Here is a 22,968-nt window from a genome sequence, read left to right on the forward strand (position 1 = left end):
TGCATTAGCAGGTTGTAGAACACTATAGTGTTTAAATGAGTTGTGTTCTTGATTGTTATGTATGTTATGGCTATTTAACATGGCATCAGCTATAAACTTATAGACAAATGTGCCTTTATTGTTGTTACCTTGCTGACCTTACACTGATAGCTTGTTTGTATAGCCTGTGGAAAACTAAGCTTCTGATTTCCAAATTTAGACATTGTTTTTTTCTTTGTATTGTACAAGATCAAATAATATCACATTACTTAATCTTCCTTTTATTATTTCTTATTTTAGGGAAGCAGCCAGTAATTTTCTCACTGCCTTGAGTCTGCAAAGAAAGAGCAGAAGTCGACAATTGTCCCACCAGGTCATGTCAGGAAATATTTGGGCTGCACTGAGGATAGCCCTTTCCATGCTGGATCAGCCTGAACTTTTCCAAGCAGCTAATGCAGGAGACTTGGATTTACTCATGAGAGCCTTTAATCTAGACATGTGAAAGCAGTATTTGTTTTTTCTTTATATTCTGTTTTTCTAGGAATTTTAAATCCAAAGTTGGTTAGATAAATGCATATTGCATGGTTTAGCACTGGGAATTTGTATCCAATCTGCCGAAGAAGACCATCATTCTGGGTTACTGCCAGATAAAAATTGAAAGGAGCACTTTCCTAATTTTTAGGAAAGAACATGGAAGCTCCAGCTGAAGCAGATTGAACAAGAATGCCTTAGACAAAAATCCCGTAGAAATGTTAATAGAACTGGGAGAAATATACAGTAACTAGGGGCTGAAAGCAAAATGTCTACAGAGAAGTTCTGAATAGTTACATTTCAGTCGCATGTAGACTTATTTGACCATATGATCCAAAATGTCCCAGGGATATCAATAGTGCACTCCTCAGAAAAAAGAAAAAAAAAACAAAAACATACATACACCGCACAACGCTGAAAAGTAGTACCTCGTCATATCCTTTCTGCAGTTTAACAGGATTTGTTAGACAGATACCCGCATGCCTACTGTTAAGTTTAAATGAATCTTTAAAAATAAGTTGCAAGCAGCTTCTAATATCTGACTTTACTACTTCAAGTGTTGGTGTCAGTCATGAACAAATATAAAAGGTAGTACTGTAAACTTGAAACTTTTCATACCTAACAAGCAATACAGTATGCCTAGTCTGCTGTGATGTTAATGCATGAAACCTTGCTTACATATCCAGTAATAGGCCAGCATGTAGAGGGATCCCTGGTCAATGGGTGCTGTCCATAGGGCAGGCCTTATTACCTATTGTTATTTCAAATGAATGAAAGACATTGCACAACACAGTGAAACACACTAGACTGAAGCTATACAGCAAAAGTGTGCACCTTTTTTATAGTACCAATTCCTGTGTTTAGATATCAGTTATTATGCCATAGAACTTTGATTGACCAGCATGTCAGCTTCATGCTGATCAGAAATGCTAGTCTATGTATCAGTCAGACCTTTTGCAAAAGAAATGAACAATTACCATACTATATTCCAAAAACAAAAGACAGTGAAATGCAACCACTGGGGTCTGAAACACAAATTGTATTTTTTAAAACTCCACAATGGACAACATCCGAACAACATTTAAACTTGAGCATTCTTACATTTCAGTAAAGCTCACCAGAATTGCTTGATTTGAAAGCACCATTCTGATTGTTTTTGTCTGTCAAAATCCTTTCTTTAACCTATTCACATCAAGGTCACAGGGGGAGTTGGTTGTCCTTCCCAGAAAGATCTGGTGCAGAGTAGGAACAAGTCCTTGATTGGGTGCCAGCTCTTTGCAGGTTAAACACACACTCACAATAGTGAGGTTTCCAATAAACCAAATCTGCAAGTCTTTAGGTAAATGGAAGAAAAATAAGATTACCCTGAAAAAAATAAAATTAAAAGACAGAGAGAATGTGCAAAATCAGTACAGGCAGTTGTCTCCCTAAACTTGAACATAATGTTGTACTGCTACAGTATGAAGCAACAGCGTTCACTACTGAACTATAGGTCTGCCCATTATATTAAAATATTGTGCTATCAAATCAAAATTATCTCATATATTTTAAACATTAAAGACAAGAAGCAGAGTCATAGTGAAGACCTCCACACATCTGAGGGAAACACATATTACAATATATTACCAGGAAACACATTTACAGGATTGAAATGGAATTATGGCATTTGGGCAAGTCAACTTTTTCACTTGCAAAGTATCATTTGAATTATTGTTCAAAATGGGGGCTCACTGTGTGTATTACTTCATACATCTGCAGTGCTTACACTAATACTCAACAAACATAAAAGGTCTTAAAAAAGATGTTTGTAGGGTAAGTTATGTCACAAAGTAAAATGCTTCAAAATTCTATTACGGAAAACTGTTACAAATTTCCACCTAAAGCATTCATGAAAGTAAAATCAATTTCCAATAGGCAGAATATTATTCAAGATACATCCCATGCAATTGTTACTATTTAATTATAGAAATATTTAAGAGGAACTCCTGCACACGTTTCAAAGACAGATTAATGGCTATTCCCAATTTAGTAACATTTCTTTTGCTGAAAATGACGGTGATGGATGACATCAAGTATGCTTCCACTCCTTTGCAACTTCTATATTCTGCCTAATTTTGAAGTGTGCATAACACTTGAGGCAAAGTTCAATTCAATACAAGCAGATATTCCTTCTCCCCAATAATTCCATTTCATTTACAAACACAGTGTTTTCTAGATCCTTGTCATTATCTCCAACTCCCATAGGTGTCCCTGTTTGTGTATTTTTTTAATATTTTTCTTTTTCAGATACTCAGGTTTTTTCTTCCATATTCCAATGATATGTTTTTGTAACTTGTGGCAATACATTTGCCCTTTATGAGTGAGAGTGGTTGTGTAAATGAATATACCCTGTGATGCTAAGGTATCCCATCCAGGCTTGGTTTCTAGGCATGATAAAGGCAGTAATACCTGTGCCAGCTCTTGCCCTCCACAACCCCATACTTGGATTGTGCAGTTTTTGAAATGGACAGGGTGACTATGAAGTTGTTTGATTAATCAAAAAAGTGAAAAGTGAAGATTTGTGACTGCTGGAAGTCTGCACTTTAAAAGGTTATGTAAGATCATGTGCAATGTTGCTGTTCAAACCACAATACCTCTTTGAAGCAAGAGTCACCTTTTTCACGTATTATATGGTAATCTCTTAATTTAACCAATTTTAAAGCTCATCTGAACTATATCTGAGCACTTTAAACAAACAGTATCATGTAAATTTAAACACTGTATGTTTTCCAAATTTGATTCAGTGCAATCAGAAACAGCATCCTTTCAAAGTGACCTGTCCAGATGCATGTGGTATGTCACCAGTTTTTACTAACTGACATTTATTTGAAGTGACATTGCAAGAACCAGCCAATTTACAATTTAGTTTTCCTATTCCTCCATTGATTAGTTAAAAGAACATACAATATTTTACAATAGTTAAAACACTGATAAAAAAGTTAATTGAATACACAGAAAACAAACAGAACACACAGTAGTTATATCAGGGTATATCAGAATAAACATAATATTAGTTTATTTTTTAATGTTCTTTGTGATTGTTTTTTGTCATCAAAGACACTGTATAAAGCAGCCATACTGCCATGATACATTTTTCTGAACCTTATCCTTTTAATGCACCATATCTTCTTAAGGTGAATAATTCTTCAGTTAAAAACACAAGTATGATTTTCAAAGCATTTTTAATTAACCTAATAACTGTGTATTAATACTGCACAGAGGGTGATGTCTATGTGAAGAGGATTTGCTGAACTTTAACACATACTGTACATGTTTGAATGTTCCTGTAGAATAGTAGTTCCCAAACTTATAGATACTTCCATGCCAGTTCTGTGGTTACAGCTAGTGCCTCATAATTCCTACACCCATATTCACTCAAAGGCCAGCTGCTTTTTTGTGATGGTTTTACTTTCTTACTCTGCCTTCACGGACATTTTAGGTTAACTGGCATCTCTAAATTTACCCATCCCTATCCAAGGTTGAATTTTGCGTTGCACCCAGTGCTCCTAGGATAGAAACTTGCTCCCTACAACCTTGTCATGGATAGTTCAGAAAATGAATACAGCAAACCATAGAACAGGACAAATGTTTAAAAGTGAAGTTACAGAATTCATTCAACATTAATTAACAAATACTTTTCTGCGTTGTCTAATGGTGCTATTAAAGATCTGAAATGTCATCTTACAATTCCATTCTACTTTAAAATAACAATTTACAAGTGCTAGTCTGTAGCACTTCTGCACAGATTCACAATGCGGCCCCCTCTTCAAAACCCAATTTGGCATTTGTGTCAATCTTTTTCTGCCTAATCACACAATTTTTATGCTGGAGGCAGAAATAACATTAAAAACTTTACAGTCATTGTAAAATACTATAGTGAAAATAAGAAGTTAATCGAAGGACAGATGCAATATACTGAGATTACATACTTCACAAGTATGAGCTTTCTTTATTTAAATTCACAATAAAACCTTTTATATACCGAAAAATGTACCCTATTAATAATTTAAAAATAAAATAAAAGGTAAAATATATGGCTTAAAGTGCAATAAGAAAGTACAAATAACAAAAGATAATTTTAATATTAAAGAAAACATTTGGAGAAAATGGATTGAAAATGTAAAAATATCCAGATTAAACAATATTTTTATTCCAATGTTGTATACACTATTTTGTAAACGGTCATTTGCGAGTAGACACACTGCCCTCTCCTGATTTTCTTTCAATATTGCAGGCACCTTGAATGGTATTTCAAGGTCACTTTACCTCGGCAGGAAATCAGGCTTTTTTTTGTAAGCCATAATTAAACAGCAGAGAAAACGGCAAATAGTCAGTCCATGCCCAAGGGTATTTTTTTGCTACAAGAATGTAGGTCGGGCACAATATGTGGGTGCAGTGAATCCACAAGTTTATTGCTGTAAAAATATTAAGAATTTTTTTCTAAACAGAAAGACACAAGCAAAAATGAATCTGTGAAGACCAGAAATAAGTGTTTCAGCAGTGGTAGAGTCTAGGAATCAAACTCATATTACACCCCTTAATATCAGAAATCTTGTGTAGTTTTCAAAATAAATACATTAAGAATGTAAAAGTTGTATGCTTTTCCACTAAGGCTAAACAATAGTTATATAATCACTTATGGTAAAATGGAAGATTATTTTTCAAATGTTTAAAGGACAGTATATATTTTAAAGAAATATATTTTATTATAACCTATTTAAGTAAAGGTAAGGGGTATGTGGGATTCTCATCTCAGTCTAATGTAGAGTTTTGATGAGTGAATATGGAAAAGCTGCAGTAAAGTATATAATCTACAGTGTCAACAAATCATCACTTTGTTTCTTCAGTCTACAAAACATATACTATAAGGATATTTTCCAAAAAAAAAAAAAAAACCTCAATTATGCAACTCTTTCTTGCTGGACAATCTGTCCTTTACATTGAGGACATTTTAATGAGTGATCACCAAACTACATTTTTAAGGTTTATATCAGTTCTTGGCGGAAGGCAATGCCAAAAGCAGCAATTCAGTACACTAATGTTGTTTTGTAATAATGTGGGACCTTACTAATATACAGGTTATATTTTATCATTTATAAATTTATATGCACAGTCTAGCTGTGTCACTCCTGTGGGTCAAATATAAAATATTGGGTTTGATGCAGCTCAAGCACATTTAGAAGATAAAGCTATTTGAAAATTCCTGCTGTAATGCTATATGGGTGTATTTCAGTCACTGTTGCCATTCAAGTTTTTAAAAATGTACTCTTGTGAACAGAAGAAAAAGTGGAGAACATGAAGACTGGACAGGCAAAAAGAAGTTGTTACAGCATCTTTTTAAAATACATTTCCATAAGTAGTTCAAATTACTGTAATCAAGATGCACAGAATGACAAAAGATGCCCTGCTTTCTGGTTTCCACAATGTTCCATGAACTTTCTAGCATGGACAATATTAGCCACCTGCTCTGTAAATTGTAATTGTTGAATCCAAAAATACATCTAATAAGTCAATAATTCCTGTTAAACTCTTAAGAAAATGTTGAAACAGTAGGTAAATGTTCTGTTTATTTTTTTAAAATGTTTATTGCATAATTCTCTTATTGAATACAAAACTATAAAATAATTTAGGCTACCAAATGGAATAAAAATATTTTTAAAAAAAGTAACTATCATCTCAGGTATGACAAATTAGTTAACTGCATGCATGAGACATATAATTAAAGAGAAGCATGCATACTTTTTTGAATGCTATTGTTGTCTTTTAATGCATGAGAATTTACAAGCCATTCTTTTACTTTTTTAGAGTTTAAAATTACAGAATTGCTTTGTCATTACAATACACTTGAATTTTCTTCTCTGATTCCTTGAAGCAGAGTAAAAGCTGTATAGGCTAATAAATTAATATGTGCCTAATTTTGGTATAGCAGTATGGAATAATTATCATTTTCAGTCTGCAATTTACTTATTTTCACTGTATCATGATTTGCATATGGTGCTGTGATGATCTACGATACTGCACAATTTTCATAGTGAATGTTATATTTTAAACTGAGATAAACGCAACCCTAGTAAAACAATATGAAAATTTTAGTTGTTGAAGGAAATTTTGCAGCACAACTATGTGAAAACGAAATTGTCCCTTGAACTCATTAACTTGTTACACTACCCTTATCAGCAATTATTTTTACCAGTAATGACTGTAGTTATCAGAGTACTGAGGAAGTGTTTTGGTCTTTCTTCTTGCAGAACTGTTTTACATGTGAGTTTTTGAGTGTGATTCACTGGTTTCAAGTCATGTCACATTTGATTGGATTTAGGTTTTAGACTGAGCACTTCCAAAACATTTATTTTTGTTTAACCATGCATCTTTGAAAACTTGCCACTCGCCATTCTTTGGTTCAAACTTACTGTCAGAAGACTGAAAATTTTCCTGAAGAATGAACAACAATCAATAATGGCAAAACGTCCAAGTCCTAACAGACTAAAACATCCTCAAGCCATGCCACCAATGATCAACTTGTGGACTGGACAATAACATTCAGCATTAGAAGCTTCCCAGAATTCCTGAGATTTCTCAAGGTATTTTTCAGCATACTTGACACTGTTATGGAGAAAAAATTCTCTCTTTTTAAAGAAAGCAATCTCACAGTCACATGACAATGCAGAACAAACTTTTATGACACAGCATTGTAACAAAGAGACGTGGTCATGGTGCAAGTGCTTCAACTAGGAAATGCATCAGTTTATATTACATTTCTTATCATCTATGCAAAATACTCTCCCCTCCTTCTACTTCTTCCCACCATTACCCAATGTCTAAACCCACTAATGTCCATCATCTAGTGTCCATTATCTGACTGACACCTGCTGGCATCACTCCTTACTCTGTGCAGGGGTCCGAGGCTTCCACCATTTAAGTTGGAATCAAGAGGACCCAAACATGAGACTCTGGCCCACTCACACAATAGTTACTTGATGCACAGGCAGCTCTCAATGCTGGAGTTTTAAGCAGCTATATTTCTAAAACAGTGGCACTTAGTTTTCTCACAGTGCACACTATGTTTGGCATGTCATCACCTCATAATAGTGTCTGAGCAAACAGGCAGGATAGCAGGGGCCAAGAAGGTGAAAGTAAAAGCAAGTGGACTTGAGCTGATAAGCACATGCAGTTTTCCAGCTGTTTAGAAGAAATAAAAATACAGGCACAGGATTTTAATAATTAATTCTTATATAACCCAAGGCTAGCTAATACAACAAATTTTCCTTTAAAATAATTATAAAGCATTGATACACAAAAAAGCAGTGATCCATAAACTTAAATTCTCTACACATTCCCCCCTTTGAAATTTACTAAAGTTCCGCTTAACTTTTACTGTATACCCAACAGGGTAAAAGGCAACCAGACTTCAATCTCCACTGGGTCCTGAACCCAGGACCACTGATATTCCTCACAATGACCTGGTTGTTGTTTTCATCCCTTGTCGACACAGAAGCCGAACATCTCCTCCTTTCATAATTAGAGAGGAGTAAAAGACTTCTGGCCAACCAAATCACGCAGAAAATAAAAAATATGATAGCTTATAATATCATCACATAACTCAGGAAATAAGTCATTAGAAGAATGTACTTATAGGAAATTAGTTTCATTAAAGAGCAGCACATATGTACAGAATAAAATGCAAAAAATAAAAAAGAAGTACAATAAAAAGTCTTTCATTTAATTTCTCTGATTGTAGAAAGGCACTTTCATGGGAAAAAAGTGCTTCAACCCCATTACTTTGCACACTGTAGAGGGTCACCTTCCTGGGAAGCAATTACTAGTACTTAACCCAGGAAGTTTCTTATTTTTAATTTTTCAGGACTTCATCCAAAAAAAGATCAAATTCATCCATTGGTGGAGCTTGTGCTTCAACGATTGGCATGGTCATTTGTCTAATGAAAATTTTGACTATAAATGATCTAAGTAAGGGTAGTAGGCAGGAAAATACCAGTCCAAGACAAAACAATATATTCAAGAGAATAATTTCTACTGTAGCAAACAAAGCTTACCATGCTTCAAAGTTTAAATGGAACCAATCCCAAACATGCTCATCTCTTCCAGCATTATCATGAACGTCCTCTCTAAGTGCTTTGAGCTTTATTCATCGCTTGGGTCAAGGATCTTTTATCATAGGGCAGAACATCTAATAGTTCATGCTCAAAACCATAAAACCTATCCTGTATCAATGATTACTTTACAATGCAAATCCTCTATGAGAAATGTTGTCTAAAGCAAATGAGATCAAAATCCGGAACTCCTGATCTGTTGAATGGCACTTTGGATGCCATGCAGGCTGCCCTTTATGATTCGGGACCCATGATGATCTTTTGGCATCAACGGTCACAAGGATAAGTTGGCTAGTTTGCTGTAGGGACCTGTGCTCCCTTTAACTGGAATTTGAGTATGTTGCAACAAGTGGAGATCCAACAGTCAATAAGTTGATGGCCTGATCCACAGCTTGATTCTTCTCTCTGGCATGGCTTATCTCTCCTTGGAGTCAAATGTTTTGTTCATCTGCAGACCTTTATCACAGTTAAATCTCTCGGTTCAAACTCAAGAGCTGTTATTTCCGATATACTAGAAAGAGCAGTTTCTACCTGCAGGTACAAAGACTTAAAGGTTTCGGCCAACATTAGTTAGCACTGCAATATATGTAGATACTTATGGATCCCAAAAATAATGTCTCATGAGGTGTTAGGCCTGTGTTAGGGGTACCCCTTGTCAACAATAATGCTAGCAGTAAAACAGATGGCCACTTTTTAATGGTCTCTGCTTATATGTTGATAAGCACAAAGTTCAACTTTCCTTTCGATTTGGCTATTATATTAAAAAAAAATCCTTAAATGAAAAATGTTCCTTTATAAGTGTATCCAGTTTGGCTGCTGTTGCAAATTCCACTCAATTTAAAACATATCCATTATAACAAGTACACTATCACAAATAAGTTTGTGTGTATACACACACTGTAAATATTTTTAGCTGGAAATTCTAAAAGGGAGACACTACATCATGTATCTTATAAATGTAAACTGCATCACAGACCTTCACTACCATTCATATATACAGTATATCTAAAGGGAAAAGTGTTCAATTGGTCTCATAATATTAAAACTATTGAGAAATAACCTTTGTTGTTATGAAAATAGCTTCAGAAACTAAAATTAATTTACTATAACACACAATCACTTTTGCTATTATTATTTTAACTTTAGAGGAAATGTGGAGCAAGATGGTATCAGGCAGTACAAATCCTGAAACCAAACCCATTAGTATAACAACTTGATAAGAGCCAAATGTCATAATTCTCTTACAGAGAATACAAATATGTCCATGGAGGGAGGTTATTAGTTAGAGAGCCATGTTCGATGAAGGTTCCTGTTGAAATTAAGGAAATTTCACTTGATTATTCTAAAGTACAAATTTGTTTGTCTCTATGCTCACTGTACTTTCCTGTTAATGGATGACAATATACAATAGTGTCCTGCAGAGAACATGTCTCAGTTAGCATAGCAAGCAGAAGTCAAGGAAGAAATTCAGTCTGGATGGATAAATTCCTAATTATTTTTAGAAATGAGATCAAAATAAACTAAAACAGTTAGGCTCCACATTCCTTTTCCCATTTTTAAATTATAAAATATTATTCAAATATGTACAGTCTTAGAATTTTAATTATTTACAAAAGACACTTATATTTGACTAGAGAGAGAGAGAGCTTGCGCAGCTTCGTCATATTACAACCGGAGTGCAGCGAGAAACTTTTAAGTGCCGGGTCTTAGCTAACATTAAATAAAGCCGTGGACATCACAACATCACACAAGAGAGCAGCTCCGTGAACTAACTGAACGCAGTACGAGTGATCACTTCCATGCATCAAACCTGTTCAAAAAACGCATTACACAATTGACAAGGTGGGAAAAGAATATGCTCCGAGCTGAGCTCCACAGCTAACGCGGTCTTGCGGAAGCAACTTTGTCACACTGCCACCAAATACTCACAGAAAAATCCACAAGTTAATACACACGCTGTCTCTAGAGTTTCTCCACACTCAATGTATTCCTCGCATCCCCGTTATACCCTCTGATCTCCCATTTCAATTCAAATGCCTCCAATTTCCAGTAAGGCTCTGCTTCGCAATGACAATTAATAAGTCTCAGGGACAGACCCTACAAAAGGTTGCCATTGATTTCAGGCAAGATTGCTTTTCTCCTGGACAACTATACGTTGCATTCTCAAGAGTGAGCTTGCGCAGCTTCGTCATATTACAACCAGAGTGCTGAACTGACAACATGCTATATAAAGAGAGCTATAACAATCGTAATAAACGAACAATAAAACAGCAGAGAACCCGTGGATTAAATAAAAAGGCAGCTTCCTTGGGCAAAGCAAGGAAAAACGATGGCCTTATATGTCGTTCGTTTATAAAACAGCAGAGAAGCTGTGTAAATGCTGCTTCACAAAAAACCAGCGGAGCGCCTTATATGAGCAGGCAGTCAGCTAAAGAAGGGAATCAATAAACATCTATAATCGTAATAAACGAACAAAAAATAGAGTACAAGCTACGGATTAAATAAAGGAAATGGGTACCTGAACAGTAAAGTAAGTCTCAAATAGCTACACAATAACTATAACAATCGTAATAAACGAACAATAAAACAGTACAGAACCGCAAAGCAAGTAGAAACGACTGCCTTATATGGCGTTCGTTTATAAAGCAGCGGAGAAGCTGTGTGAAGACAGCTACACAAAAAACCAGCAGAGCGCCAACCTCTGAATGTATTCCTCGTATCACCGTTATACCCTCTGATCTCCCATTTCAATTCAAATGCCTCAAATTTCCAGTAAGGCTCTGCTTCGCGATGACAATTAATAAGCAGGGCCGAATTTAGACTTGATAAGGCCCTAAGCTATTTGAGACATGGGGCCCTTTGTAAGTCCAGATATTCTATATAAGTGCCAAATATGATTTTCCGATACCTAGAGGTTTAAACTGAAATACAATTAAGAAGTATATAGATAGTTAAATAATAAATGCTTAACTTAAAATAATTTTTATTCATAATAAACTTAAAAATGCAAACTCTGGTAAAAAGAAACAAAAGTTCTTTTAAAAGGCACAATGTACAAAGGTTTATTTTCTAATATCTTTCAACATGGTATAAGGATTAAGGAATTATATTAAACTAAAATATTTTCTTTCTTGCCTTTGTCAGAGCAAAGTCACCGATGACATCATCAAATGAAAAACTGCGTAGTTTGTCACTTTCTATGCGCATGAGACTGAGGGAACATAATTTATCTTGTGTCATTGTTGTTCTAAATTCATTTTTTATTCTCTTCAGCTGAGAAAAAGATCTTTTTCCAGAGCAATTTGCAACCATCATACATAGAAACATTCAACATCTCAAAATTGCTTCTACATTAGGGAATGCTGTTTGTACACGATCATTAAATATTACCCTATACAGATCCTGATGTGTCAGACTATCATGTTCCGCTGAACCATGGGCTTGACTATGTCTAACATATTGGTGAAAATGCTTGACTTCTCCTACAAGATTCATGTCCACATCTTCAGGATATGTTTGGCATAAAGCACTAACTCCTTCACGAATCTCTTCTTCTGTAGCTTCTAATTTTGTGAGGAATGAAAAATTTTTTGCAGCATCATTGTATATTGAGGCCCTCTATGCCAGACTTGACTCTAATGCATCCATCACAGGTATAAATGTTTTAATTCTGAACTTGTCTCTTGGCCCAAGGTTCTCTAAAGCATCATCTTCATCATTATTGATATGCCTTCTTCTATACAGTAACTGCTTTTCTTGTAATCAACATCAGGCAATTTTTCCTTTGCTTTTTCTTCAAAATGATCGAACATATCCCTGGAACCTTTAACAAAATCCGAAAGTGAAGCATACAATTTCCTAGTCCTTCAGACTAATTTGGGGGTCTTGCAGTGATTGACTAGTCTTGTGAAATTCATCCAGCAAATAACTCCATAAATATAACATAACCATAAATTCAAACTCCTCCATTTTAATCAAAATGTTTATGGCTTGATTTCTTGTTTCTCCTTTCTCTGTAGTATCAATATGCAGCTGATGCAATGCAGAAATTATTCCATCATAACTATCAAGTATTGCACTTGTGGCCATTGAATGTGCTTCCCATCTAGTCTTTGACAAAGACTTTGGAACTTTTGAATCATCTTTGAAGGATGACAACAGTACTGCCCATGTATGTGTAGATGATAAAAAGAAATTATATATTTCTTGAACAATTCCAAAAAAGTTTACTGCATCTAAACAACAGTCAACTGCTGCTCTACCAACAAGATTCAGGGAATGACCAGCACATGGAATATACATAGCATACTTGTTAATCTTCAATATTATTTCTTGAATACCCTTGTATTTGCCAGACATATTGGCAGCATTATCATATGACTGGCCTCGACACTTACTAAAATCTATTTTGCACTCATTTGTAAGGTAGTTGTGCATCATCTTAGCCATACTTTCCCCTGTGTGGCTACCCATCTCTAGGAAAGTTAGAAAACGTTCGATAGGGAGCCCATCATCTGGTGAAACATACCTCACAATAACAGTGAGCTGATCAGTATGGGATCGGTCTGGAGTGGAATCTACAGATAAACTGAAATATCCTGCAGTTCTTAAATCATCCAAGATTGAGTCTCTTACATTATGTGCCATAATTTGGATAAATTCATCACATATTGTTTTAGAAAGATAAGATGTGACACCTGATCATTTATTCCCAAAGTTTTTTATATGGGTTGCTAGAAAAGGATCAAATTTTGCTATAAGTTCGAGTAATCCAAGGAAATTGCCATTGTGAGGAGAACCAAATGTTTCTTTATCTCCTCTGAAAGGTAAACCACGCTCTGCCATAGTAATTATGACTGCCACAACTTGTTCAAGAACATTTTTCCAGTACTGCCGTTTATTATTTATCTGTTCTGCTAGTTGGCAGTCAATTGTTGAGCCATGTCTTCTTGTAAGATATGTTACCGAAGCTGTTCTATGGTCTACAGAGTTTTCATGACTTTGAACTAAATAGGTGTTACACCAATCACAAAATCAATAGGATGATAACGGTGTAGAAGAATTTGAAAAGAGTTTACACACGAAACAATATACATGACCAGCTGCTGACGAATATACTAACCATTCTCTGTAATATTTTTCACCATTAGCCTGTTTGGGATAGAACAAGCCTTTTGAGCAATATCTGTCTTGGTTTGCAAAAAGCTTCTTTGATTTTGTAAATGAGCCATTTGAGTGCTGATATTCTGACAGGCCTTTTTCTACCCAGTATAAAATCTCATCTTTACTTAAATCACCCCATAGCCCAACATCATTCTGTTTGTTTTTTGATACGGAATCTTCTGTGCTTGTACTACTCTCTGGTTTATATATCTTAATATTTGTTGCTTCATTTGTTGAAGTAGATTCTATACAACTAGATGTACCAGGTTCTGTATCAGGAATAGGATGAATATCCCGTGACTGACTCACTGTGGTAGAGGCTTTTGGTTCATCAGGCCCCTTATCTATCTTTGTTAAGAAACTTTCTAATTTTGGCAACTTGCTTCTTCAGCTCTCTTCTTCTTTTTCCTCTTTTGAGCTCCACTTTTATAACTTCTGGTTGACATCTTGCAAACTGTGGGCAGAATATTTAATATAACTATAAACATACATTTAAAAGTAATATAATGCACGACATTTTTTTCAATTTGAAAGTTCCCTGTGATATTACCACTACTTACCAGCAATCGATATTTTTATAATAAATAATGCATGCAAAGAGAAAATTAACAATATCTTCTCAAGTTTTAATATTAGTTTAATTAATTAAATTAAAGAAGAAAAAACAATAAACATTAATACTTAATTTAATACAATCAAAACAAAATAATATGTATTTTTAAGTTTTAAGTTTATATATTAAGTTTATATATTAAACTTACAATTTGATATTATATTGACAAAAAAAACCCGTTAAAAATATATGCTATAATTACAGCTACAGGTGTAATTATCTATAAATCTTAAATTTTAAATATCATATCTAATGTTTTATCACTTAAACCTATTTAGGACAATATGTCATTAATTTCAATATGATTTACCAATTTTTATTAAAAAAAAATGTTATCATGCAAAGTCTGCTGTTATTTTGACTTTAAAATATAGAAAACATGGTTCTCTATTTTCTATATTTTTTTCAATTTCAATACGATCGCAGAAAAATTATTGCATGCAACACCTGTACTAACCATGTTAATTATGCACAACTATCCAACAAGATTTTTTATCAAAATATTGTAAAAAAATAATTAAATACGGTAGAAAATATACTTGCGTTAGTTACGTTATGTGCGTACTTGTGTAAAATGCACTTACCTGAAATGTACTCCAGTAAGGACACAAAAAACTACTTTCCAAAATAATGTCAACAATCAAATTATCAAAGAAACACACACTGCAAATAAAAGGTCAGAATAGTGTATCGTCTGCCGGCTTACTCGAACTACAAAAGATCAGCGCATGCTCGAGTGTAGTGGAGGAACACAGGGGAATCCCCGTGTTTATAGTATAAGAAATTATATACTCTAAAGTTTAGAGTCTAAATGTTCCATTTCTATTGTGAAATAATAATGAAATCATTTTAAAAATTACCGAAATTACTGGCATTTACTGTCGAAATTTATCAGTAATTTTAGTAGTCATAATTACCGGTAATATTGGTTAACCGGTTATCGGTAATGCAAACCCTAGGCACAATAGTGCTCTGTTCTTCGAAAAGACGGGCAAAAAAATTGGGTGAAGAATATTGGACGTCCCGGACGTGCAGCATTGGGACAAATAATGCTGTAGTATATTTAAGTATACTGTATATGACAATTGCTCACTCGGACAATTTGTTTTGGGGGCCCCCAAGAAGGCGGGGGCCCTAAGCTATAGCTTGTGTAGCTTATACGTAAATCCTGCACTGTTAATAAGTCTCAGGGACAGGCCCTACAAAAGGTTGCCATTGATTTCAGGCAACATTGCTTTCTCCTGGACAACTATACATTGCATTCTCAAAAGTAAACTCAGTGCACAGCTTGGTCATATTACAACTGGAGTGCTCAACTGACAACGTGGTATACAAAGAGATCCTTAACAGATAGTTATTGGTATATGTATGTATGTATGTGTATATTGTATATATATATATATGTAGATATGTATATATATGTAGATCTGTATATATATACAGTATATGTATATATATATGTATATATATGTGTCTGTGTGTGTGTATATATATATATATATGTGTGTGTGTATATATATATATGTATGTGTGTATATACTGTATATGTATATTTATCTGTATGTATGTATGTGTATATGTGTATATGTATATGTGTCTGTATGTATGTATGTATATGTATGTGTATATATATGTTGTGTGGAGGACTGCTGGCTTCCCATGCTGGTCCGCACCCCCAGGCCGCTAGGAGGAGCTCTCCCGACAGCAGGATCGTGCCCCAAGTTCCAGCAGGACCTTATGGACTATGAAGTGTTTTTACACAGCCCTGCTGGATACCTTGGGGACCACCAGGAGTCTCTGTAGGGGGGCTCATGGGCTCTTGTGTGCCCTATAATCCGGGAGTATGTTTTCCATAGAGAGCCTCAAGCTATGCACAAGCCCCAGACGAAACAGGAGATCCCCAAAATAAAGAGTGGGACTCCTGACATATCAGAGAGAGGGCTAAAGAACAGCAAAGCGGCCATAAACCCCTCCTCGGCAGAAAAAGGGGCGGAGGTAACGCTGACGGAATTCCTGAGGTGTTTCTGGTCTCGCAGAGGGAGACACCCAGGAGGACATCGTCGGTGTTACAACTGCCATCGGCCTTGCCACGAATGGCGAGACTGTTCCCGGAGGACAGGGGAGTGGGCGGATAAAGGATACACCATTCCCCCAAGGTTCGCCGGGAGACATGGACAACGCAGCCAGGGGCTGGCTGACACGTCCTCTTGGAGGAGGACGTCCCTCGCGGGGCCGGACGCTCTGCCCCAGTTGTTGTCGCTGAGGGGGGGGAAGTGTGGAGGACTGCCGGCTTCCCATGCCGGTCCGCACCCCTAGGCCACCAGGAGGAGCTCTCCCGACAGCAGGATCGTGCCCCACGTTCCAGCAGGGCCTTATGGACTATGTAGTGTTTTTAAACAGCCCTGCTGGATACCTTGGGGACCACCAGGAGTCGCTGTAGGGGGGCTCATGGGCTCTTGTGTGCCCTATAACCCGGGAGTACGTCACGGTCATGTGACAGGAAGGAATGACGTGCTCCCGGGTTGAAGAAAAGGACTGTTTGCCCTGACTCGGAAGGAATAAGGAACTGTGGACTGTTGGGACAGGAACACCTCCAGGTCAGGGGCTATAAAAGGATGGTGCCTCAGTCCAGACACTGAGCTGAGCTAGGAGGTAGAGGAGCAAGTGTCTGGGCGAGGAGGAGAGAATATTTGGTTAATTGTAGTGATTGAATGAGTAGTGTGGAGGGTGCTTGGTGCACTGTAGAAAACAATAAAGAGTCTTGGACTTTAACCTGGTGTCTGGAGTTGTACCTGAGGGTTCAAGGGAGCACTAGCGCTCCCTACTGCCACAGTTGATATGTGTATATATATGTAGATATATATATATACAGTACAGGCCAAAAAAGGGCGGCACGGTGGCGCAGTGGTTCGCTTCCCGGGTCCTCCCTGCGTGGAGTTTGCATGTTCTCCCCGTGTCTGCGTGGGTTTCCTCCGGGCGCTCGGTTTCCTCCCACAATCCAAAGACATGCAGGTTAGGTGGTTTGGCGATTCTAAATTGGCCCTAGTGTGTGCTTGGTGTGTGGGTGTGTTTGTGTGTGTCCTGCGGTGGGTTGGCACCCTGCCCAGGATTGGTTCCTGCCTTGTGCCCTGTGTTGGCTGGGATTGGCTCCAGCAGACCCCCGTGACCCTATTCGGATTCAGCGGGTTAGAAAATGGATGGATGGATGGATGGATATATATATATATATATATATATATATATGACAGCAACACTCATAACAGTGACTAAACAATTACATTGACAATCATGTTACTTTATTTTTAAAATGTTTCCTTTTCTTTTTTATAACTTCTTTAATACACTACTTCTCCACTGCGAAGCGTGGGTATTTTGCTAGTATATATGTATATTGTGGACTAAGGCCGGCAGCTTATCCCGTCCAATACCCCCAAGCCACCAGGTGGAGCCCTCTCTGCAACGTGAAGATGCCCCGAATTCCAGCAGGGCATCATGGACATTGAAGTTTCCCTTGATACCGTGGGGGCCACCAGAGGACGCTGCAGGGAGGCTCAAGGACTCGTATGTTCAGTATAGCCCGGAAGTACTTCACAGTCACGAGGACAGGAAAAATAAAGTACTTCCGGGCTGAAGAAAAAGAGGAGTTTTCACCTGACCCGGAAGTGCTGGGTAATCACATGGACTGAGGGATCAGAAGCACTTCCGGGACGGTTGGAAATCCCAGATGGTTGAGCTGAGTTGGGAGGAATGGTGACAATGTGTCTGGGAGTGGAGGACTGTTTTATTGTATTGTGAATTATTGATTATTGGAGTATAGTGGAGTGGAGGGTGCTTTGTTCACTTTATTCTTATAATAAATCCAAAATTAGGACTTTTATCTGGTGTCTGGTGTTTGGTCTGAGGGTTCAAGGGGACGACAGCGCCCCCTATCTGTCACAATATATATGCAGTATATATATATATATATATATATATATATATATATATATAAATATATATATATATATATATATAATGTATCTATATATATATAAAATTATTTTCGCATTTGAAACGGAAATTACGTATGACCACAGAACATATTATAATACAGGAACTAATCACTTCGTTTGTAGACGCCATTTTTATATCGTCTTTACACCGGGTTGAGAGCTTCTCAGTTTCAGGCAGCGTCCTCTCTTCTCGCACTGTTTATGACACTTCGAGTACCCCTCGGCTCCTGAGAGAGTGGAAATCTTTCCGAATGAGCGTGATTGGCGTCACTGAAGCAAAATTCTCTTTGTAAATTGAGTTGCACGACTACTTACTGTCCCTTAAGGTAAGTTCAGGTCACTACAACCCTGCAACATTCAAGGTTGCTTTTGTGATGAATTCTTTTAAGAAGATGGAGGGTTTACATCTAAGAAGATGTACCAACCTCTTCATGTTAAGTTTTGGATTTGGGAATTGTTTGGATTTTCTGCCTGTTAAGCACGGAAGGGCAGTGTCCACATTTCTCAGAATAATTTTTGCATGTAGTGCAAGGTTGTCAGGCAGAAATTTGCAGGATCGCATAGAAAATGTAATTTCTATATCACAGCTGTCATGTAGCACCTTTCACAAGGGATCTGCTACGGAGAGATGATCCAAATACATTCAAGCTGCTGTTAGTGCTACTTACCTGTTGTGTTATAGTGCCTTTAAAATGTACTTTACCTGAAAGCACTCCAATACTGCTCAATGTATCTTTACTTCTTACATGTTAATGTTTTAGTGTTTAATAATTTATACTAGCCAACCTGCGGCTTACCATACGCCGCATAATCAGGCCGGTTTTTTAATAATTTTTAAGCACAGGGAGAAAATGTAACATTTGCAAAATCGGTAATGTAATAAATCAGCAAGAAAAGCAACATTGTAACAATGCACAGAACGAACCAACACACAATTGTTCGTGTGGCGTAGCGAGGTGGGAGGGTGGTGTGTACAAAGTGCAGGAGCATCTGAGAAGACGCATGTTTGTCGCGGATGCGAATTGCTGTATGTAGCATGTACAACACTTTGCTATGCTGCACGCGGTCATGCGTCGTAAACGAAAACTCGTTTTTTAAAGACTGCTCACTTCATTGTGTTTTAACCTCAGTTGTAAAGGAATGTTTTAATGATCCCATGGGATACCCCTCGCAAACAGTTTAACACGCTGCATATGGCGATTCACCTCCGCGAGAAACATGCCTCTATTAACAGTCAACGTGTGGGAGGGGGGTGTGCACAAAGGGTAGGGACGAAAACAGTGGGAGTGTATGAGTCGCACTTAGTGGCAATTCCACGGTTTGCAGCCCGAATGGGGTTCAACGGCTTACCCATGACTAGATACACGCTCAATCTCATGCATAATTATTTATTGAATGGTAAACACTTCTGGAAAGACACGGTTGTCTAAAACAGGTTAGTGTGAGAATACAACAGTAAGTAAATGAAAAGATGGAACTCTGGAGAGAGCAAAATAAAACACAATAGTGAACCTGCGGCATAACAAACGCAGCATAATTATTTATTGATGGTTGAACACTTCTGGAAAGACACAGGGACACCCCTCGCAAACTGTTCTACACGCCGCATACAGCGATTCACATCTGCGACAAACAAACTGTTTTACACACTGCATACAGCGAATCACATCCGCAAGATGATTTTTCCTAGATGGTCCTGTCGCGTCCACCCTCGCACTCGAAGCATACACACTGCCTGGTCATGTGTCCGCTCGCAAGAGAAACTCACGGAGAGCCGCCCAGCAGCTGCCTGTGTGTGTGCCTCTGTCTGTCTCTGGCGCGGCTTTCTCTTGCGCTGCCTCTGTGTGAACCGGTCAGGCACAGAGAAGGTCAGCTGCTGACAGAGCGTCTCGACTGTTGCAGGGCCTGCATTGGTGAAGCAGGTGAGACGGTAATGAAACAGAGGCACAGGGCTTATTGGTTTTTAAAGACTAATTCCTTCATCGTGCTTTAACCTCAGTTTTAAAGGATTGTTTTGAGGATCCCATGGGATACCCCTCGCAAACTGTTTCACACGCTGCATATGGCGATTCACCTCCGCAAGAAACATGCCTCTATGAACAGTCAACGTAGCTCGGAGGTACATGACATTAACCTGACCTGCACTGCATGTGGCCTCTACGACAGATGAACATAAATGACGCCATTTTTTCTGTGTTGTTGCGTCCGAGTTGGTGGGCGTGACCCTGCGAGTTGTCGTCGTATCCAATGGTCTTGGAGATGGTGGGCGTGGCTCCTTCCTGTGTGCGCCATAGGTGTCTCACTTGTCGGCGGCTTAATGAATCCACGCCCCTTCCAGCGTGCTTTTCATGGTTGTCTTGCCTTAGTGAATTATATATATAGATAGCACATTTTATTTTTTCCCTTGCACTCAAGGTTAGTTTACTTGCACGCACCATTACCCCTACACTAACTTGTGCTAAACTGTCTATTATATATATACAGTGCATCCGGAAAGTATTCAGAGCGCATCACTTTTTCCACATATTGTTATGTTACAGCCTTATTCCAAAATCGATTAAATTAATTTTTTTCCTCAGAATTCTACACACAACACCCCACAACGACAATGTGAAAAACGTTTACTTGAGATTTTTACAAATTTATTAAAAAAAAAAATTAAAAAATTGAGAAAGCACATGTACATAAGTATTCACAGCCTTTGCCATGAAGCTCAATATTGTGCTCAGGTGCATCCTGTTTCCCCTGATCATCCTTGAGATGTTTCAGCAGCTTAATTGGAGTCCACCTGTGGTAAATGCAGTTGATTGGACATGATTTGGAAAGGCACACACCTGTCTATATAAGGTCCTACAGTTGACAGTTCATGTCAGAGCACAAACAAAGCATGAAGTCAAAGTAATTATCTGTAGACCTCCGAGACAGGATTGTCTCGAGACAGAAATCTGGGGAAGGTTACAGAAAAATTTCTGCTGCTTTGAAGGTCCCAATGAGCACAGTGGCCTCCATCAACCGTAAGTGGACTCTTCCTAAAGCTGGACAGCCATCTAAACTGAGCGATCGGGGTAGAAGGTCCTTAGTCAGCGAGGTGACCAAGAACCCCATGGTCACTCTGTCAGAGCTCCAGAGGTCCTCTGTGGAGAGAGGAGAACCTTTCAGAAGGACAACCATCTCAGCAGCAATCCACCAATCAGACCTGTACGTTAGAGTGGCCAGACGGAAGCCACTCCTTAGTAAAAGGCATATGGCAGCCCACCTGGAGTTTGCCAAAAGGCACCTGAAGGACTCTCAGACCACGAGAAACAAAATTCTCTGGTCTGATGAGACAAAGATTGAACTCTTTGGTGTGAATGCCAGGCATAACATTTGGAGAAAACCAGGCACTGCTCATCATCAGGCCAATACCATCCCTACAGTGAAGCATGGTGGTGGCAGCATCATGCTGTGGGATTGTTTTTCAGCAGCAGGAACTGGGAGACTAGTCAGGATAAAGGGAAAGATGACTGCAGCAATGTACAGAGACATCCTGGATGAAAACCTGCTCCAGAGACCTCAGACTGGGGTGATGGTTCATCTTTCAGCAGGACAATGACCCTAAGCACACAGCCAAGATATGAAAGAAGTGGCTTCAGGACAACTCTGTGAATGTCCTTGAGTGGCCCAGCCAGAGCCCAGACTTGAATCCGATTGAACATCTCTGGAGAGATCTTAAAATGGCTGCAAAAGCTTGAGAGGAGCTGCAAAAAGGAATGGGTGAAACTGGCCAAGTATAGGTGTGCCAAGCTTGTGGCATCATATTCAAAAAGACTTGAGGTTGTAATTACTGCCAAAGGTGCACGGCAAAGTCTGTGAATACTTATGTACATGTGATTTCTCAGTTTTTTTATTTTTAATAAATTTGCAAAAACCTCAAGTAAACATTTTTCACGTTGTCATTATGGGGTGTTGTGTATAGAATTTTAAGGAAAAAAATGAGTTTAATCCATTTTGGAATAAGGCTGTAAGATAACAAAATGAGGAAAAAGTGATGCACTGTGAATACTTTCAGGATGCACTGTAAAACTAAAATAATCCCATTCTTACCAATTCTTCCCTGTGCTGACCCCCATAGGTCTTGATCTGGTCAGCCCTTTCACGATAGACTTTTTGGTCCTCAGTAAAAAGGGGCTCTGGCATTGCTTGGCTCTGGCACCTCTTCTATTGACTCATTCTCCTCGTACAATTCCCTGCAGCTTCCTGCTGGCTCAAGCATAGCAATTCCTTACAGCTTATTCAGTAAACTGTCTTAAGCCGTGCACCAGAAAAAACTACCCTAGTCACAAATGACAATGATACATTGGTTTTCTGGCTCACAAGAACATCTCACTGTCGTCACGGCTTGGTGGTATCGCAACATTTCAACTGGGAACTCTCTGCCCCTTGCCTCCTACAACGTAGGATCTACCAGAGCGGACAACTCAAATTTCTAGTTTTAGCTCCTCTTTTCACTCACAGATTCAAACGCACAGTTGCACTGCAACACTGCCAGCTCATCTTACCTCAG

General features: G+C 37.9%; 1 protein-coding gene across 2 annotated transcripts in view; it reads left to right on the forward strand.

Moving 5' to 3' along the window:
- Nucleotides 1-6,464, forward strand: part of pex5la (peroxisomal biogenesis factor 5-like a) — a 332,752-nt gene extending 326,288 nt beyond the window's left edge. For both annotated transcript variants that reach the window (XM_039758562.1, XM_039758552.1), the window contains one exon: nt 280-6,464. In XM_039758562.1, coding sequence (XP_039614496.1) covers nt 280-481 — 202 coding nt within the window. In that variant the 3' untranslated portion in view covers nt 482-6,464. The remainder of the gene's footprint in view (nt 1-279) is intronic.
- Nucleotides 6,465-22,968: the final 16,504 nt, after the last annotated feature.

Source organism: Polypterus senegalus, chromosome 1 (genome assembly GCF_016835505.1).
Source record: "Polypterus senegalus isolate Bchr_013 chromosome 1, ASM1683550v1, whole genome shotgun sequence".
Classification (NCBI taxonomy): Eukaryota; Metazoa; Chordata; class Cladistia; order Polypteriformes; family Polypteridae; genus Polypterus; species Polypterus senegalus.